Source organism: Crinia signifera, chromosome 6, assembly GCF_055691185.1.
Source record: "Crinia signifera chromosome 6, ASM5569118v1, whole genome shotgun sequence".
NCBI lineage: Eukaryota > Metazoa > Chordata > Amphibia > Anura > Myobatrachidae > Crinia > Crinia signifera.
The window spans coordinates 251,745,119-251,768,120 of record NC_139222.1 but is presented as its reverse complement, the minus strand read 5'-3'; the positions used below and the strand labels follow the sequence as shown (position 1 = coordinate 251,768,120).

At 42.8% G+C, this 23,002-nt stretch overlaps 1 protein-coding gene across 1 annotated transcript in view; it reads left to right on the top strand.

Annotated features, from left to right (window-relative positions):
* DNTT (DNA nucleotidylexotransferase) overlaps positions 1-23,002 on the top strand; it is a 293,652-nt gene that overhangs the window by 57,217 nt on the left and 213,433 nt on the right. The window contains exon 3 of the mRNA XM_083149314.1: positions 3,676-3,792. Within this exon, the coding sequence (XP_083005440.1) occupies positions 3,676-3,792 (117 nt within the window). The remainder of the gene's footprint in view (positions 1-3,675; positions 3,793-23,002) is intronic.

Genomic DNA, 23,002 nt, shown 5'->3' with positions numbered 1-23,002 from the left:
TGCTCTACCCGACCCTGCGCTGCCCGACCCTGCTGCCTAGAACCCACCCATCCACCACTGCAGCAGTGGGGTGGCGGGTGTGGGGGCCCTGGATGTGTGGGGATACTGCAGGGAGGTGGGACCCACAACCTTTTGTGTTAATGCACATGTGCAGTATGCAGCCATCTTCTTTAGCTCATGAGGTAACACATGGAGATATCTACTGATACTCATGCATTGTTTCTCTGTTCCAGCATTGCAAAACCAAACTCCTTTAATGGACAAAACCATGCTGCACTGCAGGTGGGGCTGAGAGTAAATACTGGCTGCTTTATTTTACACTGCAATTTAGATTTCAGTTTGAACACACCCCAACAAAACCCAACTCTCTCAGCACATGTTATATCAGCCCCACCTGCAGTGCATTTGGTTTTGTCCATTAAAAAAGGAGTTTGCCTTTGCAAAAACAACCTGAATCACCGCCAAAGTTTTACTGATACTGTACTGTAACATCGGGAGTTAGTAATCATGTTTTTCCTTTACTAGAAAGTCCAACTGCTTCCTCCTGCACCAGATTGGGCAGATTATGTAGGCAAATAACAACATTCTCCTATTTGTCACATAAATAAATCTGTCCAATATTGATGGGATCTTGACCATTGTACAGGAGTTAAAGTAATCTCAACTTATTTGCATTAAAAAAAAAGTTCTCTCTCCTAAGACCATTGGTAACAATTGAAGGGTCATTTGACCCTCAATGTTTTATATGCTTATGCCAATGACTGGTAAAGATCTAGTGAATCCTGATTCCTATATTTACAAGGATGTGAAGATTTTGGCATCAGTCTTAGTTTGTAATTAAAATTGAAAATGCCAGAAGTAAGCCTGTTCTTATTGGGTTCAGCATCACTGGCAGAGACCTGCTGTTTCTGCTAGGGCCTTGAGTGTGCCAGTGGTTGATTGTCTCCTCCTTGTCCGGGCATTCTAAAACCAGAAACAAAGAGAATAGTGCAGAAATCTTATAATACTTTTTTACCATTTTTGGAATTTGCAACTCCATATTGAGGGTCAGCTCCTCCTCCTTTCAGACTAAGCTGCAGTACAGATCAAAATATTTTAAATGAATAGGTTAATTAATTGCACACATATCACAACCAGCACCATCACATATTGTATTTATTTGTTGTTCACTCTCTAACAGGATCAAACAGATTTCTGGACCTTTCTGTTCCCCTACACAGGTCTTCCTAACAACTAATCCAGTTGGAGTATTAATTACCACAGCAATTGGCAGTTATCCTAAGAATATCAATTCAATAGAAATAATATTATGGTTATTTTAATTTATTATTTTATTAATTTATTGTGAATTTTTCACATCACTGGCCAGTGAATTGTAATAGTTTAATACATTTTTATTGCATACTTTCCGATCAGATTCCTGGCTGTTAGTATTCCAGCTTCGGGATCCTCACCTATTCGAGGTCCGGGGAGTTTTGAATTTATAAAGTATGTAAAAAATACAAAGTACGTATAAAAAATCCTTATTTTTATTATTCTAATAATTTTTATAGTCAAAACTCTGGAGTAAAAAGTCTATGGCAGGTGAGGCAGTGCCTCACCTGGCTACCTTTTCTGCACATCTTTTATCAAAACTCTTTGAATCTCCAGCAGTGTATACTGGTGCATATGTGTTTAATGCCGACACGTACCCCAGGGCTCATATATTGTGTGCAAATCTGTCTCTGGTACGTCCCAGGGACTCCTCAGCCATTTACCTCAGTGCACGTCCCTGGGGTCCAGTCATCTGAGGGCAGTTGGGATGCTGGCATCGTTATAGTGAATGCTGACATCCTGATTTCCGGAATGTTGACTGCATCCCGCTCTTCATTGGTATGAGGAAGGTGAGAGCTCTCAGGGATGATGGTATAAAACTCATAGTCTTCTTATAGGATTGTGGCCTATTGTGGATGTGCCTACAACTTCCCTGCACTCCATGGCCACTAAAGAGGTCTGGGTATATGGTACCCAACCTCTCTCAGCAAACCTGTTGAGATACAAATTGAGGAGTATTCAATGTTTTTTGAGAGTCTGGCTCACCGCTCACTGTTCTGTGTCCCTGTGATCTCGCTGAAGCGCTCTGCACTTTTTCTCATCTCTTCGTTTCTGACTTCCTCAGTATTCAATGTGTGGCCAGCTCGCCGGCTCCTTTTGCGAACTTAGCATAATTATGCGAGTTCAAATGGGAGTGCTGTAACTGGAGAGATTTGTTTTCTCCTGCTCTCCATGTGAGCTGGTCAGACTGGGATATTCCTGAGCAGGGTGTTCATCTCAGCAGCGTGTTCCTCGCATTTGTGGACTTGTAATTTTTTAACAAAGGTTTAGAAAGGTTAATGTTTTGTTCAGTATTTATTTTACAACAAATGGTGTGTGCAAATTGGGTTTGTGCAGACGGGTGTATTTTGTTCTGTTTGGAATTTATCCTTGTGTTGTGCTTTTGGCATTGTTTCTTTGCCCTGTGTTTTTATTTAATTTATTTTATAATTGTTAGCGTGTTTAAAAGCCTGTTTGGGGGTTAGGTGAGGAAGAAGAGAGGAAGCATGGGAAATTACTAAGAGCATTCCAAAATGATTTCTTATTGGTTACCATTAAAATAACTTATTAAATTCCAAATAAATTAATATAGAAGTACAGCATTATGGCACTTGCAATAAATACATTAGAGTACATTTTTTTTAATTTATAAGCCATAAAAAACAAAAAAAATAACAACTTTAACATAGATAACCCTACAGTTCACCTAAAAAAGATGCCGAGGGAAAAATGGAGAACATCTCTAAAAAAAGAAACCAGCAGGACTCGCAATTTGTGCATTGAATACACTTTTTGAGAGAGACACTAAAATCCCCATTGAACAGACATTGCGAACACCGGGGAGAAGTGCAGGGTGAACTGAGTTAGCCTCGCAAAATATTTTTGGAGAGGCAACAGAGTTGAATACAGGGAAGCACAAAATATGAGAGAAAACTTCACTACTCTCAAAAAAACATGCACACTCACCGTTATTTACGGCGACATAGGAGCATTGAATACATGCCATTGAGAGTGCGTTGTCTGCCATGATAGAACATGGCACATAAATAAAGTGGGCACTCAATTTTAATTTTAAAATGCTGGTGTCTTAAAAATATCTACTCTCTCTCTGACCCCAACACCCAAAGCTCATGGCTAGTCTACTGTAGGCTCTTGAACCTCACCACCAATCAGTTGAAGATTTCTTTCCAAACCGCTCCTCCAGACTGTTCCTTTAACAAATGCATTCTAGCAATCCGAACAATTTGCTGTGCTGCTAAAAGTTGTTACTTGCACGTACTAATTTGTCATCATTAAATTTACCATCAATCACATGTCACTTTCAAAAGTTCCAACATAAATATATTTAAGGGCAATCAGTAGTGATTGTTCTACCACACACATGAAGTTAATAGCTTAAAATTGCAAACCTCTTTTTCCCAGACCATGGGGATAATAACTATATTGCGATTGCCTATTCTTTTATCAGATTCATGCAGAATTCATTCTGTGCTAAATGTAATCCAGGCGTCGAGGAGATTTCGCTGAAGAGGGGGAGGGCTGGGAATGAAACATTTGATATTTTTTTTCTAACAATGCTTATATGTATTTTTTTCACTTCAGGTACAAGAAAATTGTTCTGCCAGTTTCAATATGCCACTCTCTTCATCATGTGTCGGTGTGCTTCAGTACGCGTGTCAGAGACGTACACCGCTACAAGGCATCAACAGAATATTCACGGTAATAATTATTGGCTACCTAGGCATCAGGACTGCTCGCTAAAATAATGATACAGCGCGCAGTAGAGTGGAAAAAGAACGTGCGAACTCTGGGTCAGTTTTGTACCGGTGAAATAGAATTACATTGTGATTTTCTGTGCTGTGACTGGTACTGTCATGGACAGAAATATTCCATTTAATTGCATGGGGATTATCTGGGCAGGATTTTTACAAACACTCGTGATTCAATAGCAAAAATGGCTCAAATTCGTCATATTCAAAGCAACATGTATTTTAAAAGGATTATTCTACAATCATAGAAATTTGAAAAAGTTGTGCAGATATTTGCTTCCCCCTAATCTCGATGTACCGGCCAACACGTCAACTTTTGAAATGAAATTTACACCCTACGGAGATAATATACCCCTCCGTCATCCCTGACGGCTGTGCCACATTTAGATATGGTTTTAAACCGTAAGTGACGTTCCACTTCCCAAACATCAAATGCGGCGTCTTTCCAAGCCTATACTTATTACAGCTATCTAACTCATTCTGCCGTTATTGAGTCCTCAGAGAAGGCAATGGTTCAGCTGTTGATAATCTGCAAGATTACTGCTTTAAGGCGTCCCAGTGTTCAGACTTTGGCGAGACTGCATCTAAGTACTTTATATTTGATATGCAAAGCTGGGACACATTGTATGAAGTGGGCATTGGGGTCATAGCACGCATGACTAGCTTTATATATAAAAACACATTTTCAGGGAAAAGACCAATTTTTTCCTGTTCTCTGGTGCTTTGTATAAATGCACCCAAAGCTATTTATTTTATTATCCTGTTGCGGATTAGATGATTTATTTTGACATATGACAGCAATGCATAGATAGCGGTGTAAGGTAACGGTGTGGAGCATTATTATAGCTATGACACATGGTTAAATAATGTGTATGATTTAGAGTTTGCAAATGATATACTGTAAGAGGTAATTATTCTAGCTTTAGTGATACTTTTCAAATAATCTTTGCCTTCAAGAAAATGATTCGATTTTTATGTAGTGTATTATGCAGGTCTTATTACATGTGATAACATGAGCAGTCTTGGACTCGGCGGCTTTATACGTATGTATGTACAGCAGGGCTGTTTCTAGCCTGCAAGAATGGGAAACATAAAGACTGCGCTGGAGATAATCTATAAAATAATTAGTATTTATTATACAGGTTGAGTATCCCGTATCCAAAATGCTCGGGACCAGGAGAATTTTGGATAACGGATTATTCCGTATTTCAGAATATTTTAATATTTCAATGATGTATTTTGAAGTATCTTGCATTTATACTGTATAAACACATCAAACACATGAAATGCACAAATATATATTTTATTTGTTCAAAAAACAAGGTTTCAAAACATGAAACAAAATTTGTGTGTTATCGTAGATATTGAATTTAAATGCCAAGCAATCATTGTCTTGCACATATATAGTGCCAGTTACATATCATGTCCTCAGTGATGCTGTTACAGATGTCCCCAGTGAGTTTTTAGCAAAAAATTATTATTTTTTTCACTTTCTGGAATGTATGGTTTTCGGAATAATTCGGATAACGGATATTCGGATACGGGATACTCAACCTGTACATCATTTATAAATCACTGGCCTTAACAATGCACCTTAACAAAAAAATGTCCGTGTATTCTCAAAAAAAAAAGGTTTGTGGCCAAGCAGAGAGGGCGTGGTCTTGCCTGCTACACAATTATGCCACATGCAATAGTGGCCATATATATACTACGCACCGTAATGCCAATTACATATTATACCACACACCGTAATGCCTATTACCAGTGGCGTAAGTTTGTCCCAGATGCCGGGAGGCAAGATAAATAGTGGCCCTCCCCCAATATGTATATGTGGATATATGTTAAGTATATTATGTTTAAAATAAAGAAAGTGTGACATATATGGTCCTGCTAGGCAGATGAGTGGGCAACAGAAGCAATATTGATGGCTTTCATTTAACTAATTCAAACTTGCAGGGGTGGAGAGGTGTCCCCTTGGGAGCAAGAGCCCGACGGAAGATGACTCCATTGCCTCACAGAGTTACGCCTCTCTGCCTATTACATATTATAGACTTGGTGAGCACTGCGCTATAATGGAAAAGCAGCTCAATTAATAAATTGCTTATAAGAGTTAAAAGGTGAGTACTTAAAATAAAGAATTAATATGCAGGATAGAGAGAAAGTGAAGGAAGTAAGAGAAATAACCTGAAAAAATAAATGGTTAAAAATAATGATAATGTGTACACTCTTAATAGAGTGATTAAAAGTCTGTGGGCCTGTTAACTGTCTGTACCTCTACAGACGGGAGACGCCAGGGTGCAGCGGGAGGTGCTTGCAGCAAGCTGTGTGTGAAGCCGCTTCTTCCTCTTCTCCGTCCGGCCAACGTCTGCCCGATGGTGACATCACTTGCAAGACTTGATGGTGACTTTGGAATTGGGCAGGTTCAGGGGAGGGGGGGGCAGCCAATCCACAGTGGGCAGTGGGAGCAACGTGTTTCGTGCTTGGTGCACTTTTTCAAGATCTTGAAAAAGTGCACCAAGTACGAAACGTAACATACAAGTGCTAGTTTACCTTATGGGGGTCCACGAGCCCCATAGAGGGAGAAAAGAATAGCAGCGTGGCAAGTGCGGCAAGCCCGCAAGGGGCTTGAATGCCCTCGCTCCTCTGTCTGGCCCTCTGACAGTTGAGATTCCGATGTCGGAGTAACGATCGTTGGAATTCCTCCTTATTCATTTTCTTGCTCTTACCTCATACTGTGATTCTTGGGTTTGGTCTGTTCTGCTGACAACGGTACTTCTGTCTGGCATTTAACTGACGCAGAAGGAGAGGAGATATCTGGGGGTATTGCGCTACCCCTATCCTTTAATACTAATCCTGCCTCTTGCAGCTTAACCATTTCAAGCCCAATGTCAGGCTCAACGGCCCTAGCGCTAGCAGCAGATTAAATGGTGAGCCACTAAAATAAGAAAATTAACATCATTCAACATTCAATGTAGACCATTTTTGAATAAAAAAAAAAAAATTACAATTGATTTAAACATTTAAACCACACTGTTTGAATTGCAGAAAAGGTTAAATCACCCCCCCCCCCCCCCCACAAAGCTGAACTCTGTCCCTCCACTCCCACTACATAACCCACCTCTCCTACAGCCTAACCTTCCTGTCTACATCCACCATAACATTTACACAATTGTTTATTTGTCTGTCGATCATAGGTCCAGGCTAAATAGGCAAAGAAAGATCCTCTGCAGTTTACATAGGCAGCATCAAAATGCATAGGTCCAGAGGTAAGTGGACATTTGACATCAACATGGACAGAGCCAAAATCCACCACATATAAAACATTTGATAACATGCTCATCAGACTCTGCGTCCCAAACGTGCAGTCTAAAGGCCCCCATACACTGTGGCACACAGCTGTCCGGGACCATCCCAGATCATTTTGCATGCAATATATCACATGCAATCCCAGCCTAGGCTGCCTGGAGATGGAAGCAGTCCGGCAGATTGCGTCTCCAGCCGGGGAGACTCAGAGGCTCCGGTGCAATGAGCACTGGATTGCACATTGCATAGGACCCCCTGCAATTTGGGCTCCTTTCCATGTGATTAATTGCTGTAATCACAGATAAAGATCATTCCATTACCCAGCACCCTTTTACCCTGGAACTGGTAATAATGTTTCATAAACCAAAAATAGTGTACAGTACTTCACCAATGACTTTATTGGTAACAGCCTGTTTCTCAGTGTAGCAATATTTGGGTAAGTAGAGATAATCTATGAAAGCATATTGAATGGACAAACACCCACATTAATATCCTTGGGTTAGTGGTGTAAACACATTGAGGGTACTTGTGTATTATCACGGCGCCCATCTCGTCGCATCGCATCGCATACCACTAATTAAGGTATGCGATGGACCCGATTTGAGGCTTTTCCCAGGAAGAGTGTACAATTTTAATATCGCGTCGCATCGCATGCCATTATAATGGCATGCGATGCGACGCAACGCGATTTCAATGTTAAATGCCCAGGCAGACCCAATTTTTATCCCCACCCTGATGGGTAATAACCCAGTACCTGCCTTCGAAGCTAGGCCAAGTGGCTTGTTGGTTGGGTAGGGAGGTTGAAAAGTGATATTAAAAAGTTGTTTGGGTTAGAAAGCAGAGGTGACAGTTTGGAAATATGTTTGCTTGGCAGTGTCCAGGGCATTACAACAGACACAAGTTTGGACGCAAGATCATTCTATCAATAGGTTACAATATACTATATACAAATCTCAGCGCATATGTCACCATCGATTCTCATAAATAGAATGCCCTCTCCAGCGAGTCAATGAGTGGATATATCTATCATATATTTTCTCGACATTTTTCTCTATATTGTAACATTCAAAGGAAATTGGTCTTATTACAGAGTCCTGGTGTCTCGCTATTTTTCCTGGCTTTTGTCACAGAAGTATTGTAGAATTAAATCTCCTGATACAGCGTAATGATCATAAGTAGATAGAAATCTGTTCTACCTCATTTGACCTGTTAAAAGATGTAAGGTTGGATTTTACAAGCTGAGAAAACTACTTGTGATAATGGTGTCCCAGTATTCATCTTGATCCTGTATATACTGAATTAGGAGATGTGGAATAAAAACTCCAACAGATAAAGCAGTGATTCATCGCTGCCTACCGAGCGCTGAGATGCCGCCGCCCACCAGCGACGAACGGCCCGGCGAGTGCGTAACTCATCGAAGTCGTTTGGTGCTGGGGTTTGCACATGTGTTCCCACCATCAGAACGGGGCCTAATTCGGCCCCTTCTGATCGTTAGTGAATTAGGCCCAAAACTCAAGACTTTATAATGTAGCCACTGTAGTCCACAGTAGTAGCAAGTCACAAGACCACTGTTAGTATTCCTGCGGCGTGTTTCTGGGGTGAGAATCTCCACCTTCATTCATAGGGGTTTAGTTACCAAGATGGGCATTCCATTGAAAATTTGATGTTGCCCATAGCAACCAATCAGAACCTACTTCTTATTTATTTAGCACCTTCTAGAAGATACTGTAAATAGATAGATAGAATCTGATTGGTTTCCCGTAGCAACATCCCATCTTCAACAGAACTTCCATCTTAGTAAATAAATCCTATGTTTGTAACTAATTAGTTGGTCGTCTTTTATTCATGTTAACATGATGAATTTGATATATATTTATTAAAAGCACAAATGTAAATATAACCTTGCATTCTACAAAACGGCCATATATTATACATTATAGAACAGTATCGGCAGTTATTGATCTGTGAATGTACCAATTCCTTAATCAATTCCTATTAATAAGCTCATGTTACTTACAGTCAGGGCTATTTTTCAGTAGGCTCCAGCAGGAACTGAGGCCCTTATTCTAGTTCACTCTTTCTGACAAAATATTTCTTAGATGGACAAAACCATGTGCACTGCAGGGGGGCAGATTTAAAATGTGCAGGGAGAATTAGATTTGGGTGAGTCATTTTGTTTCTGTGCAGGGAAAATACTGGCTGCTTTATTTTTACACTGCAATATAGATCTCACTTTGAAGTAAAACCCCACCCAAATCTAATTATCTCTGCACAAGTAACACCTGCTTCACCTGCAGTGCACATGGTTTTGTCCATCTAAGAAATATTTTGTCAGAAAGAGTGAACTAGAATAAGGGCCTCAGTTCCTGCTGGAGCCTGCTGAAAAATAGCACTGCTTACAGTACAATCACTATAAAGTGCAGATTGGTCTATTATTAGGATTGTAGAATACAATTAATGCTGCCCACAGACGCATCGATCCCAGCGTGCGTTCTGTGCTTAACTAGCACACATCGCATCGTATGCCTTGTGCATGCGATGTGCATGCGATAAAAAGCTAGTACAAAAAGTATGTGCAGCACATACTTTTTGTACTGTGCGATGAGGTGCCGCGGGAGCACGCACCCCATCGCATAGCATCGCACCGCGGGGATCGGTGCGTGTGCGGGCACCTTAAGACTTCTTTAGATGAAATGAGAAGTAAAACAAGTAATAATGATGTAAATAAAATAATATTAATTCTGGAAGAAATGTTTTTTTTTTTTTTAAAACATCTTTTTCAAGGCTCCTCTCTGGGTTGCAGGGTATCTTTATTTATATCCAGGCAGTAATGCCCCGTGACAACGGAGCATGCCCCGGGTCCCCGCTGCCTCCCCGCCATCGGTCCCCCTCGCTGCCCTGACCCCCCTAACCCTGCCTGTCTCCCTGAAGCAGAGACGGGCAGAGACCCGCAGCGCCACAGTAGAGAGACTGCGATGCGCTTGTGTCTCACAGTCCCAGATCAGGGTAGCCCCTGACAGCCGGCACTCGCCAGAGGGGACTCTCTGGCGAGCCCCGGCCAAGAATGACAGGGGCTCCATCTGTATATATTTTAGATATGTTTTAAAATATTAAAGTTTTTTCTCTATTTTGATTATTGGTCATCTGGAAATTCGATTGAAAGATACCTTGATGTGATTCAAGCCTCATTCTGAATTGTGAGTTTTGGTACTGTCCAAAAATAAAAATTTATATTTTTTTACCATCCTTGTTTTAGGTGAGTTAAAAGTACATGATACCTTCTCCTACCACTGGGTGAATTTGGTGAAGGCTAATGTACACTATAAAGATACCTTTATGCAGAGAAGTAGCTAGGTGACATGGTGCCTGGAGCAGCGGTATGTTTCGGCGCCCCCCCCCCCCCTTCCCATCCTTTTTATAGTAATGCACCTTACACATGATGCCACACAAATTTTAATGCCCATTATAGAATATGCCACACCGTAGTGCTCATTACACATTTTGACCTACACCGTAATGCCTAGTAGACATTATGCCACATACCATAATGCTTAAGTAACTGCATGCCACACGCCGTAATGCACATTGCACATGAGGGAGCACAAGAGGGAGAAAAAGAGAAGAGAGAGTGAGGGAGAGAGGGAGGGGAAAAAGAGGAGAGCGAGAAAGCGCAGGGGAGAGAGGAAGGTAAAATAAAAAAGGACAGCAAGGGTGAGCAGGGGATAGAGAGCAAGGGAGCACATGAGAGAGAGGAGGGAGGGGATCAGGAGAGGAGAAAGAGGGGGTGGGTTGGGGTGGAGGAGTACTGGGGAGAAGGAGAGAGAGCAGAGGAGCGCAGGAAAGGGAGGGGGACCATCGGGGGTGGGGGATGATTGGAGAGACAGGGAGGAGGGGGAAAGAAAAGAGAGGCAAACGGGAAAGCCAGGCTGTACTTCCTAATTTTCCATTTCCGCACCACTGCTCCGCCCCTCTGCCTGAAAGTATAAGTTATTCACCAAGGAATGTTCTTACCAGCACCTGAGAAGTCCCACTCCTTGCTGCCGCTGCCGTGTCTCCTGCTCTCACACTGCAGGGCCTCTGTTCTCCCGTGTATAGGAGCCGTCGCCGGGCCTACTCTCCCAAATAGATGCAGCGCCGCCGGGACTCCTGCTCCTCCCGTACATAGATGCAGCTTCTGGGGCTCTGCTCCTCTGCATACAGGTGCCGCCACTGGTTCTTCTTCTCTGCACACAGGAGCCGCTTGCCCTTCCAGTGACAAATGCAGGATTTTGAAAGGGGGTAAATAAGTGGTTACAGAACCAATAATACCTGCGCCCACCCCCATAGATAGCTAGAATAACCCCTCATAGAAGGCATAGCCCCACATAGTCAGCACAGCCCCTCCATAGTTAGACAGCATAGCCCCCCATAGTCAGCATAGCCCCACATAGTCAACACAGCCCCCTAGGAACAGCACAGCCCCCCATACACACCATAGCCCCAGACAGTCATCATAGCCCCACCATAGTTAGACAGCAGAAATCCCCATGTAGACAGCACAGCCCCTAATGCACATCATAGCCTCACCATAGTTAAGATAGCAGAACCCCCCATAGTCAGAACAGCCCCCCATATAGACAGCACAGCCCCCCATATACAGCACAGCCTTCCCATACACAGCACAGCCCCCCATACACACCATAGCCCCACCATAGTTAGACAGCAGAGCCCCCCATAGTCAGAACAGCCCTCCCATAGATAGACAGCACAGCCCCCCCATAGACAACAGAACCCCCCCCATAGACAGCATAGCCCCACATAGACAGCAGAACCCCCCCCCCATAGTCAGAACAGCCCTCCCATAGACAGCACAGCCCCCATACACAGCACAGCCTCCCACCATAATCAGCATACCCCCTCAGACAGAACACCCCCCAATCTGAGACCACCTCAAGCACAGTCCCCCCTCCCCCCTAGACAGCAGACATCACAGGGATCCTCTCCAGCCTTCCACTGTTCCACACACACAGTCTGCAGACTTTGCAGGCACAAGCCTGGCCAGTGTGCAGATTCAATCAACCCAGAACCACTGGCAGCCCCTGCCCCACTACTCACTTTGTAGTTACAGTAGCACTGGTGCCCATGTGCTCCTCCGTAGATCTCTCCCCTCTCAGGCTGTATGTTATGTCGTCAGCCTGGGGAGCTACTCCCCCTGCCTGCCAGCGGCTGCATCTACATGTCACAGAGAGACAGACAGCAGCCGCAGCAGGGAGGCAGAGGGAGTCAGGACGGAGACAGAGGCTATGCGCCTCTGCTATAGATTGCCGGGCGGCATCCAGAGGCTCTGCGCCCGGAGCACACGCTCCACCGGCTCCACCCTCGCTACGCCCCTGCCTTTATGTCAGACTACTTCTTAAAAAATCTAATTTAGACCCTGACTGAATGACCAACTACAGGCCAGTATCAAATCTTCCTTTTCTGGGAAAGGTTATTAAGAAAGTGGTTGCAACTCAACTAGAGACCCACCTGTCAACCCATGACATTTATGATCCATTCCAGTCAGGATTCAGGAGAAGACATAGCACAGAAACAGCTCTGGTATGTGTGCTCAATGATCTTCTAAATGCAAGGGATAGAGGAGACTGTTCAATCCTAATCTTTCTGGACCTCTCTGCAGCATTTGACACCATTGACCATGGGATTCTTGTTGCCAGAAACTATTCAGCTCTAGGTGTTATAACAATAAAAATAATAATTTTATTTTTACTTGGATTTGAAATATTTATACATCAGACCGAGCGCCTGTGATCCCCCATCCATGCTCTCCCTTGTTTTTTTGTTTGCATCTTTTGGCTGGAAGATTGAACTAGCAGGAGGGAGGAAACAGGCTGCTGGGAAGGGCCATTTGATTATATTACACAAACTACACCGCATCGATTCTAATCGAGCGCCTGAAGAATTTCTGTGGTCTGGGTGGCAAATCATTTCTCGCTGGCAAGTCACAGAGAGTTTCATCGGGAGTATACTCTTCACCACTACTGCCATTGTCTTGCCATTGCCATTGTCTTATGGTGTCCCACAGGGTTCTATACTATCTCCCATGCTTTTTGCAGTATACATGCTTCCACTGGGTGACACACCTGTAATCAGACGTCATGGCCTGGTCATGCAGATGATACACATCTGTACCTGTCTTTTGCTCCAGGCACTGATAACACAATAAAAACCTTAAATGACTGCCTAGCTGAGCTCCAGGAGTGGATGAGTGCCAGTTGGCTGAGACTGAACCCAGATAAAACAGAAATCCTGATGATAAATCACAGGACAAGATGGCAGCATAGCCAACTAACAGGTCTTACACTGGGGGGCACAGCACTAAAAAACTCTGATCATGTGCGGAATCTGGGTGTGGTCCTGGATAGTGGCCTGACACTTAAACATCAGATGTCAGCCACAATCAAATCCTCTTTCTATCATCTAAGGTATATAGCCAGAATCAATCACTTAATTCCCTCAGAAGACCTGCCTAAAGTCATACATGCATTTATATCATCATGCCTAGACTACTCTCTACCGGAGTCTCCCATCAAAAGAATTGCATTGCTTGCAGCTGGTACAAAATGCAGCCGTCAGACTATTAGCAGAAGAAGAAAACCAATTATAGAGTCACTGGCAGCGCTCTCGCTATATCCTAATTTGTACTCTATATTGTCTTTATCTCACTTGGTTTTGGTTGAACAAGTTTTGGGAATATTGGAGCTGCTCATCCTGTTTTTGCACCTCCATTACTCCTTATTATAAACTTACCAATGCTGAGATAGTCAGGACTAACTTTGGGGTGAGCACCCACAATTTGAGAACCACTATGATAGAATATTAATTTCAACTTAAAGTACAAACTGATAATTATCAATCAAAACCAAAATCAAAGGCAGGAGACCAACTGAAAAACACTAAACATTCTAGGGTTCTGGTCGTCCCCAAAGAACATAGGAATAGTCAAAGGCATGGGTCCTCATACTGCGGCCCTCCAGATGTTGTGAAACAAATGTTGTGTGCAAATCCCAGCATGCCTTGCCACAGTTTTAACACTTCCTTATAGCAAAACTGTGGCAATGCATGCTGGGATTTGTAGTTTCACAACATCTGGAGGGCCGCAGTTTGAGGACCCATGGTCAAAGGCATGAAATAGGAAACAGCAAAGCGATATGTAGAGGTACGAGGTAGCACTTAGGAGCGAATGTCATTATAAAACAGGAACTGTCTTTGGCGTAGGTGGACTGGCAGGCAAGCTACTTAAATTTGCCTGAAGCAATTGTCTGGGCACCCACATAAGAGAAGGATGCCAGTCATGTCACCAACACCAGGTCCACAAGAAAACCAACCCCATTCTCTAGAAAGGAGTCCTGCTCAAAAAGGAAAAAAATGTAACAGTTCACACCTTATGGCACATCAGAAGAATGTTTAATTTTCTTGACTTATTTAAACTATAAAGTTAAGTTCCAAAAATACGATCTGTGTTTGTCACTGTCAAAGGATTCCGGTGAATATATTGGTAAGCTAACAAAAATTGAATCTCTCATTCTTCACTTAGTCATTTGAACTCCTATTCAATCTTTATCTTGCAGTGAAAATTTAGGAAAGGCATAGATTAAATACAGCAGTGATTACTTACCAAGTACTTCTTTCATCTATCATTTTAATCTGTAGTTGTATTTTTGCAAGACTCCGAATATTTTACTCTGTAGTGCCGAGGTAATTTATATTTTGCATCAAGGATTTAGATTTCATGCATGAATCAATCCAAATTACTCATAATTGAGCAGCCCTCGCAACTATAAAACTTTGGTTGACTTTACACCATGTGTTTTTAAATATGTTTATTTCTTTAGATTTTTTTGTACCTAAGTTTATTTTTATTTACAGCAGTTTAGTGTAAAAGGTGATAACATATTTAAACACAATGCCCCAGGCCATGAATAGATTACCTGGGAAACTGTACATGGAATGATTTAACTGTATCTTCTGTACAGTATGTATTATTTTAGCTTGCAGTGTTTAACATGAAAATGATCAGACAATGGGCCTAATTCATACCTGATCGTGGGACAAATTTGTTCACAAAATTAGCAAATCCATGCAGCACTACATGTTGTTAGGGGTTTGGGTGTGAACCCACAGCCGGGACCGCTGTTTAGAAAAGCCACGGCGACACCTACACTAACTCTTTTGACAGGTGACTGTAGTCTGCTGGTAACTAGGCTTCTCCTGTAGTGGCCACATTCGAAGAAACGAGTTAGGCCCGATCCAACCTCGATGCAACCATTCTTACGTGGTGACGAGACTACGGCAACCTTCAGAGGTAGAGACAAGAGGAGGTCTAGCTAACTGGCACTATCTGGGAGTAACACCTTGCCTAGCGGTACCAGGCCAAGGACGGAGAGTGCGACGCAGTCACAGACACCGGACGCAACAGGGTGCCTCAAACACGCCAAAGTAAATAATGAGTACACAAACACACGGTACCCCAAACAAGCGTATACCCACTACCGTGGGCCTCTCACACCTGGAAAAGCCGGACCAAGGGAAATATAAAGTAACAAAGGAAACAGAGCTGCTTGCCCACAAGTAAATAACAAAAGGAATATGGCAGCTTGCCAGAACTTTATAAATAAATAAATAAAGAACAGAACCAGGCTCCACTGGAGCACTTGAACTGGACACACAGCGACAGGACCACAACACCCAGCTGCACCAGATGGAAGAGTTCAGACTGGGAGCGACTGGCAGGACTGGACAAGACAGGAACGCTGACCAGGACAGGACCAGGACAAGATCAGGACAAAACCAGGACACACTGCAAGAAGCAATGAACTGACATATGACCAGCAGGAAGCAAAGGACTGCAGCTCCCTGCAACAGGAACAGGAAACTATCACTGGCAGGGCAGTGCTGGGGAGAATGCCTTAAGAAGGGCTCAGGTGATCAAAACACCTGTGACAGACCCAGCCCTACTCCCAAGCAGGGATAACGAGGTCATTAACTCCCAGGCATGTGCATAAATCAGCTCACAGAAGACTGAGCTGTATTGGCACAGACTCACCACTGGAGGCCACCAGAGAGTCCAATACCAGGCAAAACCCACAGGACTGACATGACAGAAATGAGCCATAATAAATGGCTCCTAACACATGTGCAGAGAGAGTTAGATTTGGTGGGTTATATTGTTTCTGTGCAAGGTAAACACTGGCTGCTTGTTTCACATTGCAATTTAGACTTCAGTTTGAACACACCCCACCCAAATCTAACTCTCTCTCTCTGCACATGTTAAATCTGCCCCACCTGCAGTAAACATGGAATAAAATAAAAAAATAAAATATAAAGATGTCAGTTTATTATATGGTTCCCAAGGGGTCTACAACGCCTTACAAAATACATAAAGAGGAACACAAAAAAAAAAAAAATTACAAGAAAAAAGTGCCCGTACAGATCATTGTAAGACATGGACATGTTTATAAACATTGCGGCAGCAGCAGTCACAGGGCCTAATTCAGCATGGAGCGCTAATCAGAGAATTTGGAATTCAAGCTACTATCGAATGACATGCGTAGCGTGCATGCATGGGTCCGAGTAGCGTTAAAATATCCAGCCGCAGTTTGATAGACAGGAAGCCAGCGTTTAATTGCAGAAACATGGCATTTTATGGGCATGCCCAGGCATTTTTTGCATGAATCTCGGATGTCAGCGATGACCACTTCCCGCCTTATAGTTGAGCAGATTAATGGAAGCCTTAGACTGGTGCAGATGGAATTTTTTTTCCGATGGTTCGGTTTTTGCGAATGGATCTGCGAAAACATCACTGTTTGTGATGCATTCGCAATTTTGCAAGGGCTGTCTTTTCTTTCTGTCCTGGAGGTGGCTCTCTGCGAATTCTCTGTTTTTCGATTCATGCTGAATTAGGCGTAACTTCAATTTGAGCACCCCCCGCCACTACAATTTGAGCACCTGCTGCCCAGCGAGTGGGATGTTGCTGCATCACTGCCATTAGCCGTCCGCCAGCTCAGCCAGAGACATCACCATGGCGAGCTGGTGGGATGACTGACAGACACTCCATCTGCATGACTTACATTCTATAAAACCAATACTGTGAGGGTAAGACAATGCTATCACCCCCGTGGGGGTCCCGTGGCCCCAAAAAGGGGTCCGGCCACTACATAAAGTGGGTCAGGATATGGCAAAGTTGCATAACATACAGGTGATAGAGGAAATTAATTGGGTTCAGATTAGGTTCACGGCTACTTAGACCCCCAATCCTGACCCCGCCAGGGTTCCAAAAAGGGTTCTGGCCTATAAACAAAGTTGGTCATGGAAGCAACATATGGCAAAGTTACATAACATAGAGCGGGTAGTGGACATAGGGTTTAAGAATAAGACCTCTAAGCTGCTGTGAAAAACCACAAATCTTCACATTTGAAATAATACCCCATCTCCCCCTACTGAGACTGAACACAAGCAGACAAACTACTCATTTGCAAGGGTTAAAGTGAGGGGGAACAGGGTGGAACTGAGTTCCACCACCTGTAATTGTAGGTGGAACTAGTTCCACCTCCACCACAGCTCTTCACAGTAATTCCAACAGAAAACCATGCTCCACCACCCAAGTCAATGGAAGATCCAGGTGGCATTCGTGGATGCTGGAGCCACCTCTACCTCCTAAGGTCCTGGTGGTTCCATGGTTTTCCTCCATATACTGGTACTCAAGTGTAAATGAGTTCCACCACCTCTCCAGGACCACTTTAAACCCTGCTCATTACCATAATCCCCTGAGTTTCACAAAAATCCCCACTCCTCCCCAGTGGAGCCCAGAAACACCCCAGAAATTCTTACACTGCTGTATAGAACTCACTGTTGTCCATTTAACAGATGTCACAATGGATCTAGTTGGGCGCCCAACTGATATAAATATTTGCAACATCAGATACTCTGCTCTGTGCACCAAAAGAAAGCGGTTTGCGTGGTAGAAAGGAGGTCACGGGACTACAACTGACAGGTTGCTTCCCTGGTGCAGTGGCCTACCGGGAATCTTACATGTAACATCTTTGGCCAATACGCCCCTGAGTGTGGCTCAGATGTATGCGCAGTACAAAAACTTTGACTGGCATACTTCAGCCGAATTGCGAATGCATCTGAATGAGACCCTATGGGCTTCTAGACATTGCAGTTTAAAAAGCTGATGAAAATTTCAGACAGAAAATCTGACAGTAAGAGTATGTGAGAGAGGAGAAAGGCAGATCATTAATATTGTGATTAACATTCTTGTGAATGCATGTGTGACACTTATGCAAAATGCATCAACGCCATGGAAAATGCATGACATGCAAAATGCATGACTTCAGCTTACTGATGAGACATGGTCGAAGTAATGAAACATTTATAAGTCTTTGCAAAATATTGTTAATATCCTTATTTATGTATAAGTGAATATTCTACACTGAACAGTGAAAATAGAAACAGTTACATGTGAAACAGAGCTTTTATATATATATATATATATATATATATATATATATATATATATATATATGAACGTAAAATGCAGTATTCTCTATGCCAGAGTTGTCTTCTTGTTAATATTTGCAAGATTGGGCAATAAGATCTACAATTTCCTATCAAGATAGGTACATACTATGAGATATATTGGACGATGTTGCGATCTGCGGCGGATTGCAACCATCTACGTATACTGTGTACACTCAAATCTACCCAATTCCTCAATTTATTTATTTAGTGTTCGCATTGACCCATCTGATGTGGCGCACAATGCCACAGATGATAGAGAATTGTTACATTAAGAATGTAACAATATATTGCATAGTTCAGTGAGCATGAGAGAAGCGAGCATGCTAAGACCAAAGGGTGCTCCTGTACCTCTGTTCTCAACTGCAAGCTCAAGTGGGTGTTAGATTATCGGAAGCAATAGGAAATGCCCATGGGCAATTTAAAGGCAACAAGCCCCTTCTGCTGTGGATTTACCATCCAGTGGAGCAGACCTCCCACCTGTTCCTGGTGTGCGGTGCAGGAGCACAGTTGGAGCTAAGGGGGTGATTCTAGTTTACTTGCTAGTTTCCAGAGGTGGTACTGCACATTCGCAAAAGCCTCGCTTTTATGAGCTACGTCCACTGCAGCCCTTAGAACCTGTCTAGGGCTGCACAGCAAGGCAGGGAGTGGCCTCCTGCAAGAAGTTAGCTCTCTTCCTATCGCAGCTCGGACTGGCAGTCCCGGTGGGAGGGAACACCTCCCAATGAGACTGCCCTACTGCAGGTGACTGGCAGATTGGACTTCCAGTAAAAAGTCACTGCCACTCACAGTGAAGCCACTGGTGCTGAGGAGGTGTTGGATTTTACCTGAGGGGGCTTTAGTCATGCAGCCCATAGGTAAAAACCCCAGCTGCTAGTAATAATAATAAAAGGTGCATTTTGGAAATGGTCAAGTATTTTACTAGTTCAACACTAAACATTTAATATTCGGTAACGATTGGATAGCAGTAGATTATACATTTTGAAACATGTTTGCCTTTCTGTTGTATTAAATCAAGTAACCGTACAGACATCCTACAGTAGTTCTGTTGTGCAGTTTGGTGGACTGAGCCAAGCTGTATCACATCAGCATCTCACCGTGTAACATCTGATAATACACACTGTCTGGTTTCTATCTTTCAGCAGAAAGGTTACAGCAGCTTAATCCTCGATCATGGCCACTGCCTCTGTATTCCATTACATTACAGATTACTCTGTCCACTTGTTCGGGGAGATCAGTTTTTTTTTTGTATCTGTACAACTGAATTTTCTCATATTTTATAAATCTTTTTTTAACACTAAATATTTTTTTCTTGTAATCTTATGGGATTGTCGCTACTATACATATCACTTGGGTATTTTTTTCAGCAATGATATGTACAGTAATTCTGGGACTTCCCAAATAATTATTGCCCAGAATAAGCTTCTAGTTGTGGTATGCGCCTATGACAGCACCTATTCCCGTACAATTGGTCATACTTATAAGGGCTTTATTGCATACAACTGTTCAGGCAGCCAGTGAAAGTGGAGATGAGCCACCTAGCTTTAGTGACAAAAAAAAACTTAAAAAACCCTCATAACTAAGGGTGTGTATGAGGTGTCATGTACAAGGGCTCAATTCTGATGGGGGGTGGGTCGAACCATTGCTATTTTGATGTCATCCATTTTTTACTAGATTGCACCTTCAGCATAGATATAAACGTGAGAGTCATCCGGCGTGCCTACAGCATCCTGGTCATGGCACTACATGTGTGGTCAGGGGTGGGGGGCATCAATGTCCTACTAAACTGCAGAAAACTGGGCTGCTTTAGATCTCAACAGCACAACCCATGGCTTAAAATGGGAATAGATTCCAGCTGTCAGAATGCTATTGCCAGCATCTCGATGGAGGATATCCAGACAGAGGTCCGGTAGGTAGATTTACCCTCCCCCTACCCTAACCATCCATTTCTACAATCTAACCATAACCCTTCCCCACTAGTGCCTAGCCCTAATCCTCCAACCCCGCCACCTAAACCTAACTATAATCTCCCCTTATAAGTGCCTAAATCTAAGTCCCCCGCTAGTGCCTTAACCTTATCCCCACCCTGGCCTAACACTAACCCAGCCTGCAAATTTACGTTTTGGAATGCCGGCATGTTGGGATTCTGCCATCTGAATCCTCATCGATGTCAGCTTTCCAGCACCGGTCTTCTGGCCTCTAGTCATGATGCCAGCGTCAGTATTATGACTGATGGCATCCCAACCCCTTAAAATGTGATGGAAATGATTGAACTTAAGCTCAATTAAGAAACTATCCAAATTTAAGCAAGGTAAAGAATTTGATCATATTCAACCATAAATTGATAAACAACTTTTGATGTGAACTTCGAACAAGGACATCAGTAATATTCGCTGTTTAAATTTTAAAAAATGACCTTGCACAGTCTTTGCATTGAATACAAGTCAGACAAGGCTGTCGTGATGTTAACACCACAATTTGCACAGTTATGATGTCGGCATTGTTAAAATACGCAAGGTATTAGGGTTATAAATAAGGGAGAATCAGCCGTCTGGCCCAGAAGTGACAATCACATAGCTACTGGGTTCTGGAAGGCACTGTTGGAGTTTCTGCAGGTGCCAGGAAAAGATAATTCACCACTAGGCTACCAGTGGCGATATGTTGACATAATATCATGTTGCTATTTCATCATTGTCTTCATGTAAAATGCTAAAGTGGTAAACGTCGACATTTTGACCATATTAACATTCTCACTATGACTGTTCACATATTATACCTTATCCTTTATATTGGATATAAATATTTAACATCATTTTTATATTTTGTTGTGTAGATAGAAACAATTTTATTTGATGGCAGATAGCAACCACTTGAACCATCTAGTCTGCACTTTTTTTTATCCTTTTAGGAAATCTCATTCCTATTTGATCCTTAGTTCTTTGTAACCATATCCTCTTTAAGCAAACCCAATCTTCACATTTTCATCACAACTGTTTCTCACTGTAGTGTGCTGGTAGACGGCCCTAGGCTCAATGTTAGGGGGTATGCAATCCCGGATCAGGGCTGTCATTTGCGTTTTGCAATGTCCCGCCTGCCGATTGGTGAAAAGTGGGCGTGTCCACATAAATGGGCATGGATTGTCGATCTGTGTCCGGGATTGCGACAATCCACGTCCGTTATCGGCAGAACGGGCCTGACAGCTTCTAAAGTCGGGCTTGTTCTGCCGTGATCCCTCTTCAATGCTTTCAGCAAAGACAGCATTGAATAGGGCCCCGCCACTATTTTCACCATTGGGAATAGCGGCGGGAGTTTGAACCTTGGGCCTTCATGTTCTAAGCCCTCTGCAGGGCAATTGTTAGTTTTCTCCTGTACAGCATGAAAAGAATTCAGCACTGTGTAGATACCGAGACTAAATAGACCTGCAAGCTGTGTATACTGTAGGTGGCTTTTTATTAACCTTTCTCAGTTGTAATCATCTCATACGTTTGCAATATTAAATAACTTCTATGGGCTGTAATTCTGTTAATTTCAATACACATTTGGTCCCTCAAAATTGCATTAGAGAATTTGTTCATGTAAATCAATGTGTTTTATAAGCAAACTATCTCTGTGTGAGCAAACTCCCATGGTTTACACATTTAATCAATGTTAAGAAAATACTAAAATCTATTTTCATGAAAAACTTTTATAGTGTTACACTGTTTTAGTTCATTTGATTTTGGAATTTTTTTTATGTGCTGCACCTGAAAGGGGTTAACCTTAAGGTGCATACACATTGTACAATTTTTTGACCAAGTTTTTTGACCTATTTCATTCATTTTGGCCCTTCTGAACGATATAGGTCAAAACTCAGATTCTGAAAAAACAGAATTCTGATCCAAGCTCTCTCAAACTACCGTCCCATTTCTCAACTTCCATGCACCTCCAAAGTACTTGAAAGACTTGCCTACACTCGCCTCACACACTTTCCTAACTCGCACAACTTAATGGACCAGCATCAGTCAGGCTTTCATGCCCAACACTCCACAGAGACAGCACTGACTAAAGTTGTGAATGATCTGGTCACTGCTAAGTCTAAAGGCCACTATTCACTACTAATTCTTCTAGATCTCTCTGCTGCTTTTGACACTGTTGACCACACACTTCTCATACAAACACTACAATCCATAGGTCTTAAAGACACAGCCCTCTCTTGGTTCTCATCCTACCTATCTAACCGCTCCTTTAGTGTTCATTTCTCTGATTCAGACTCCTCTTCGTTACCTCTTTCAGTTGGAGTACCTCAGGGTTCAGTTTTAGGT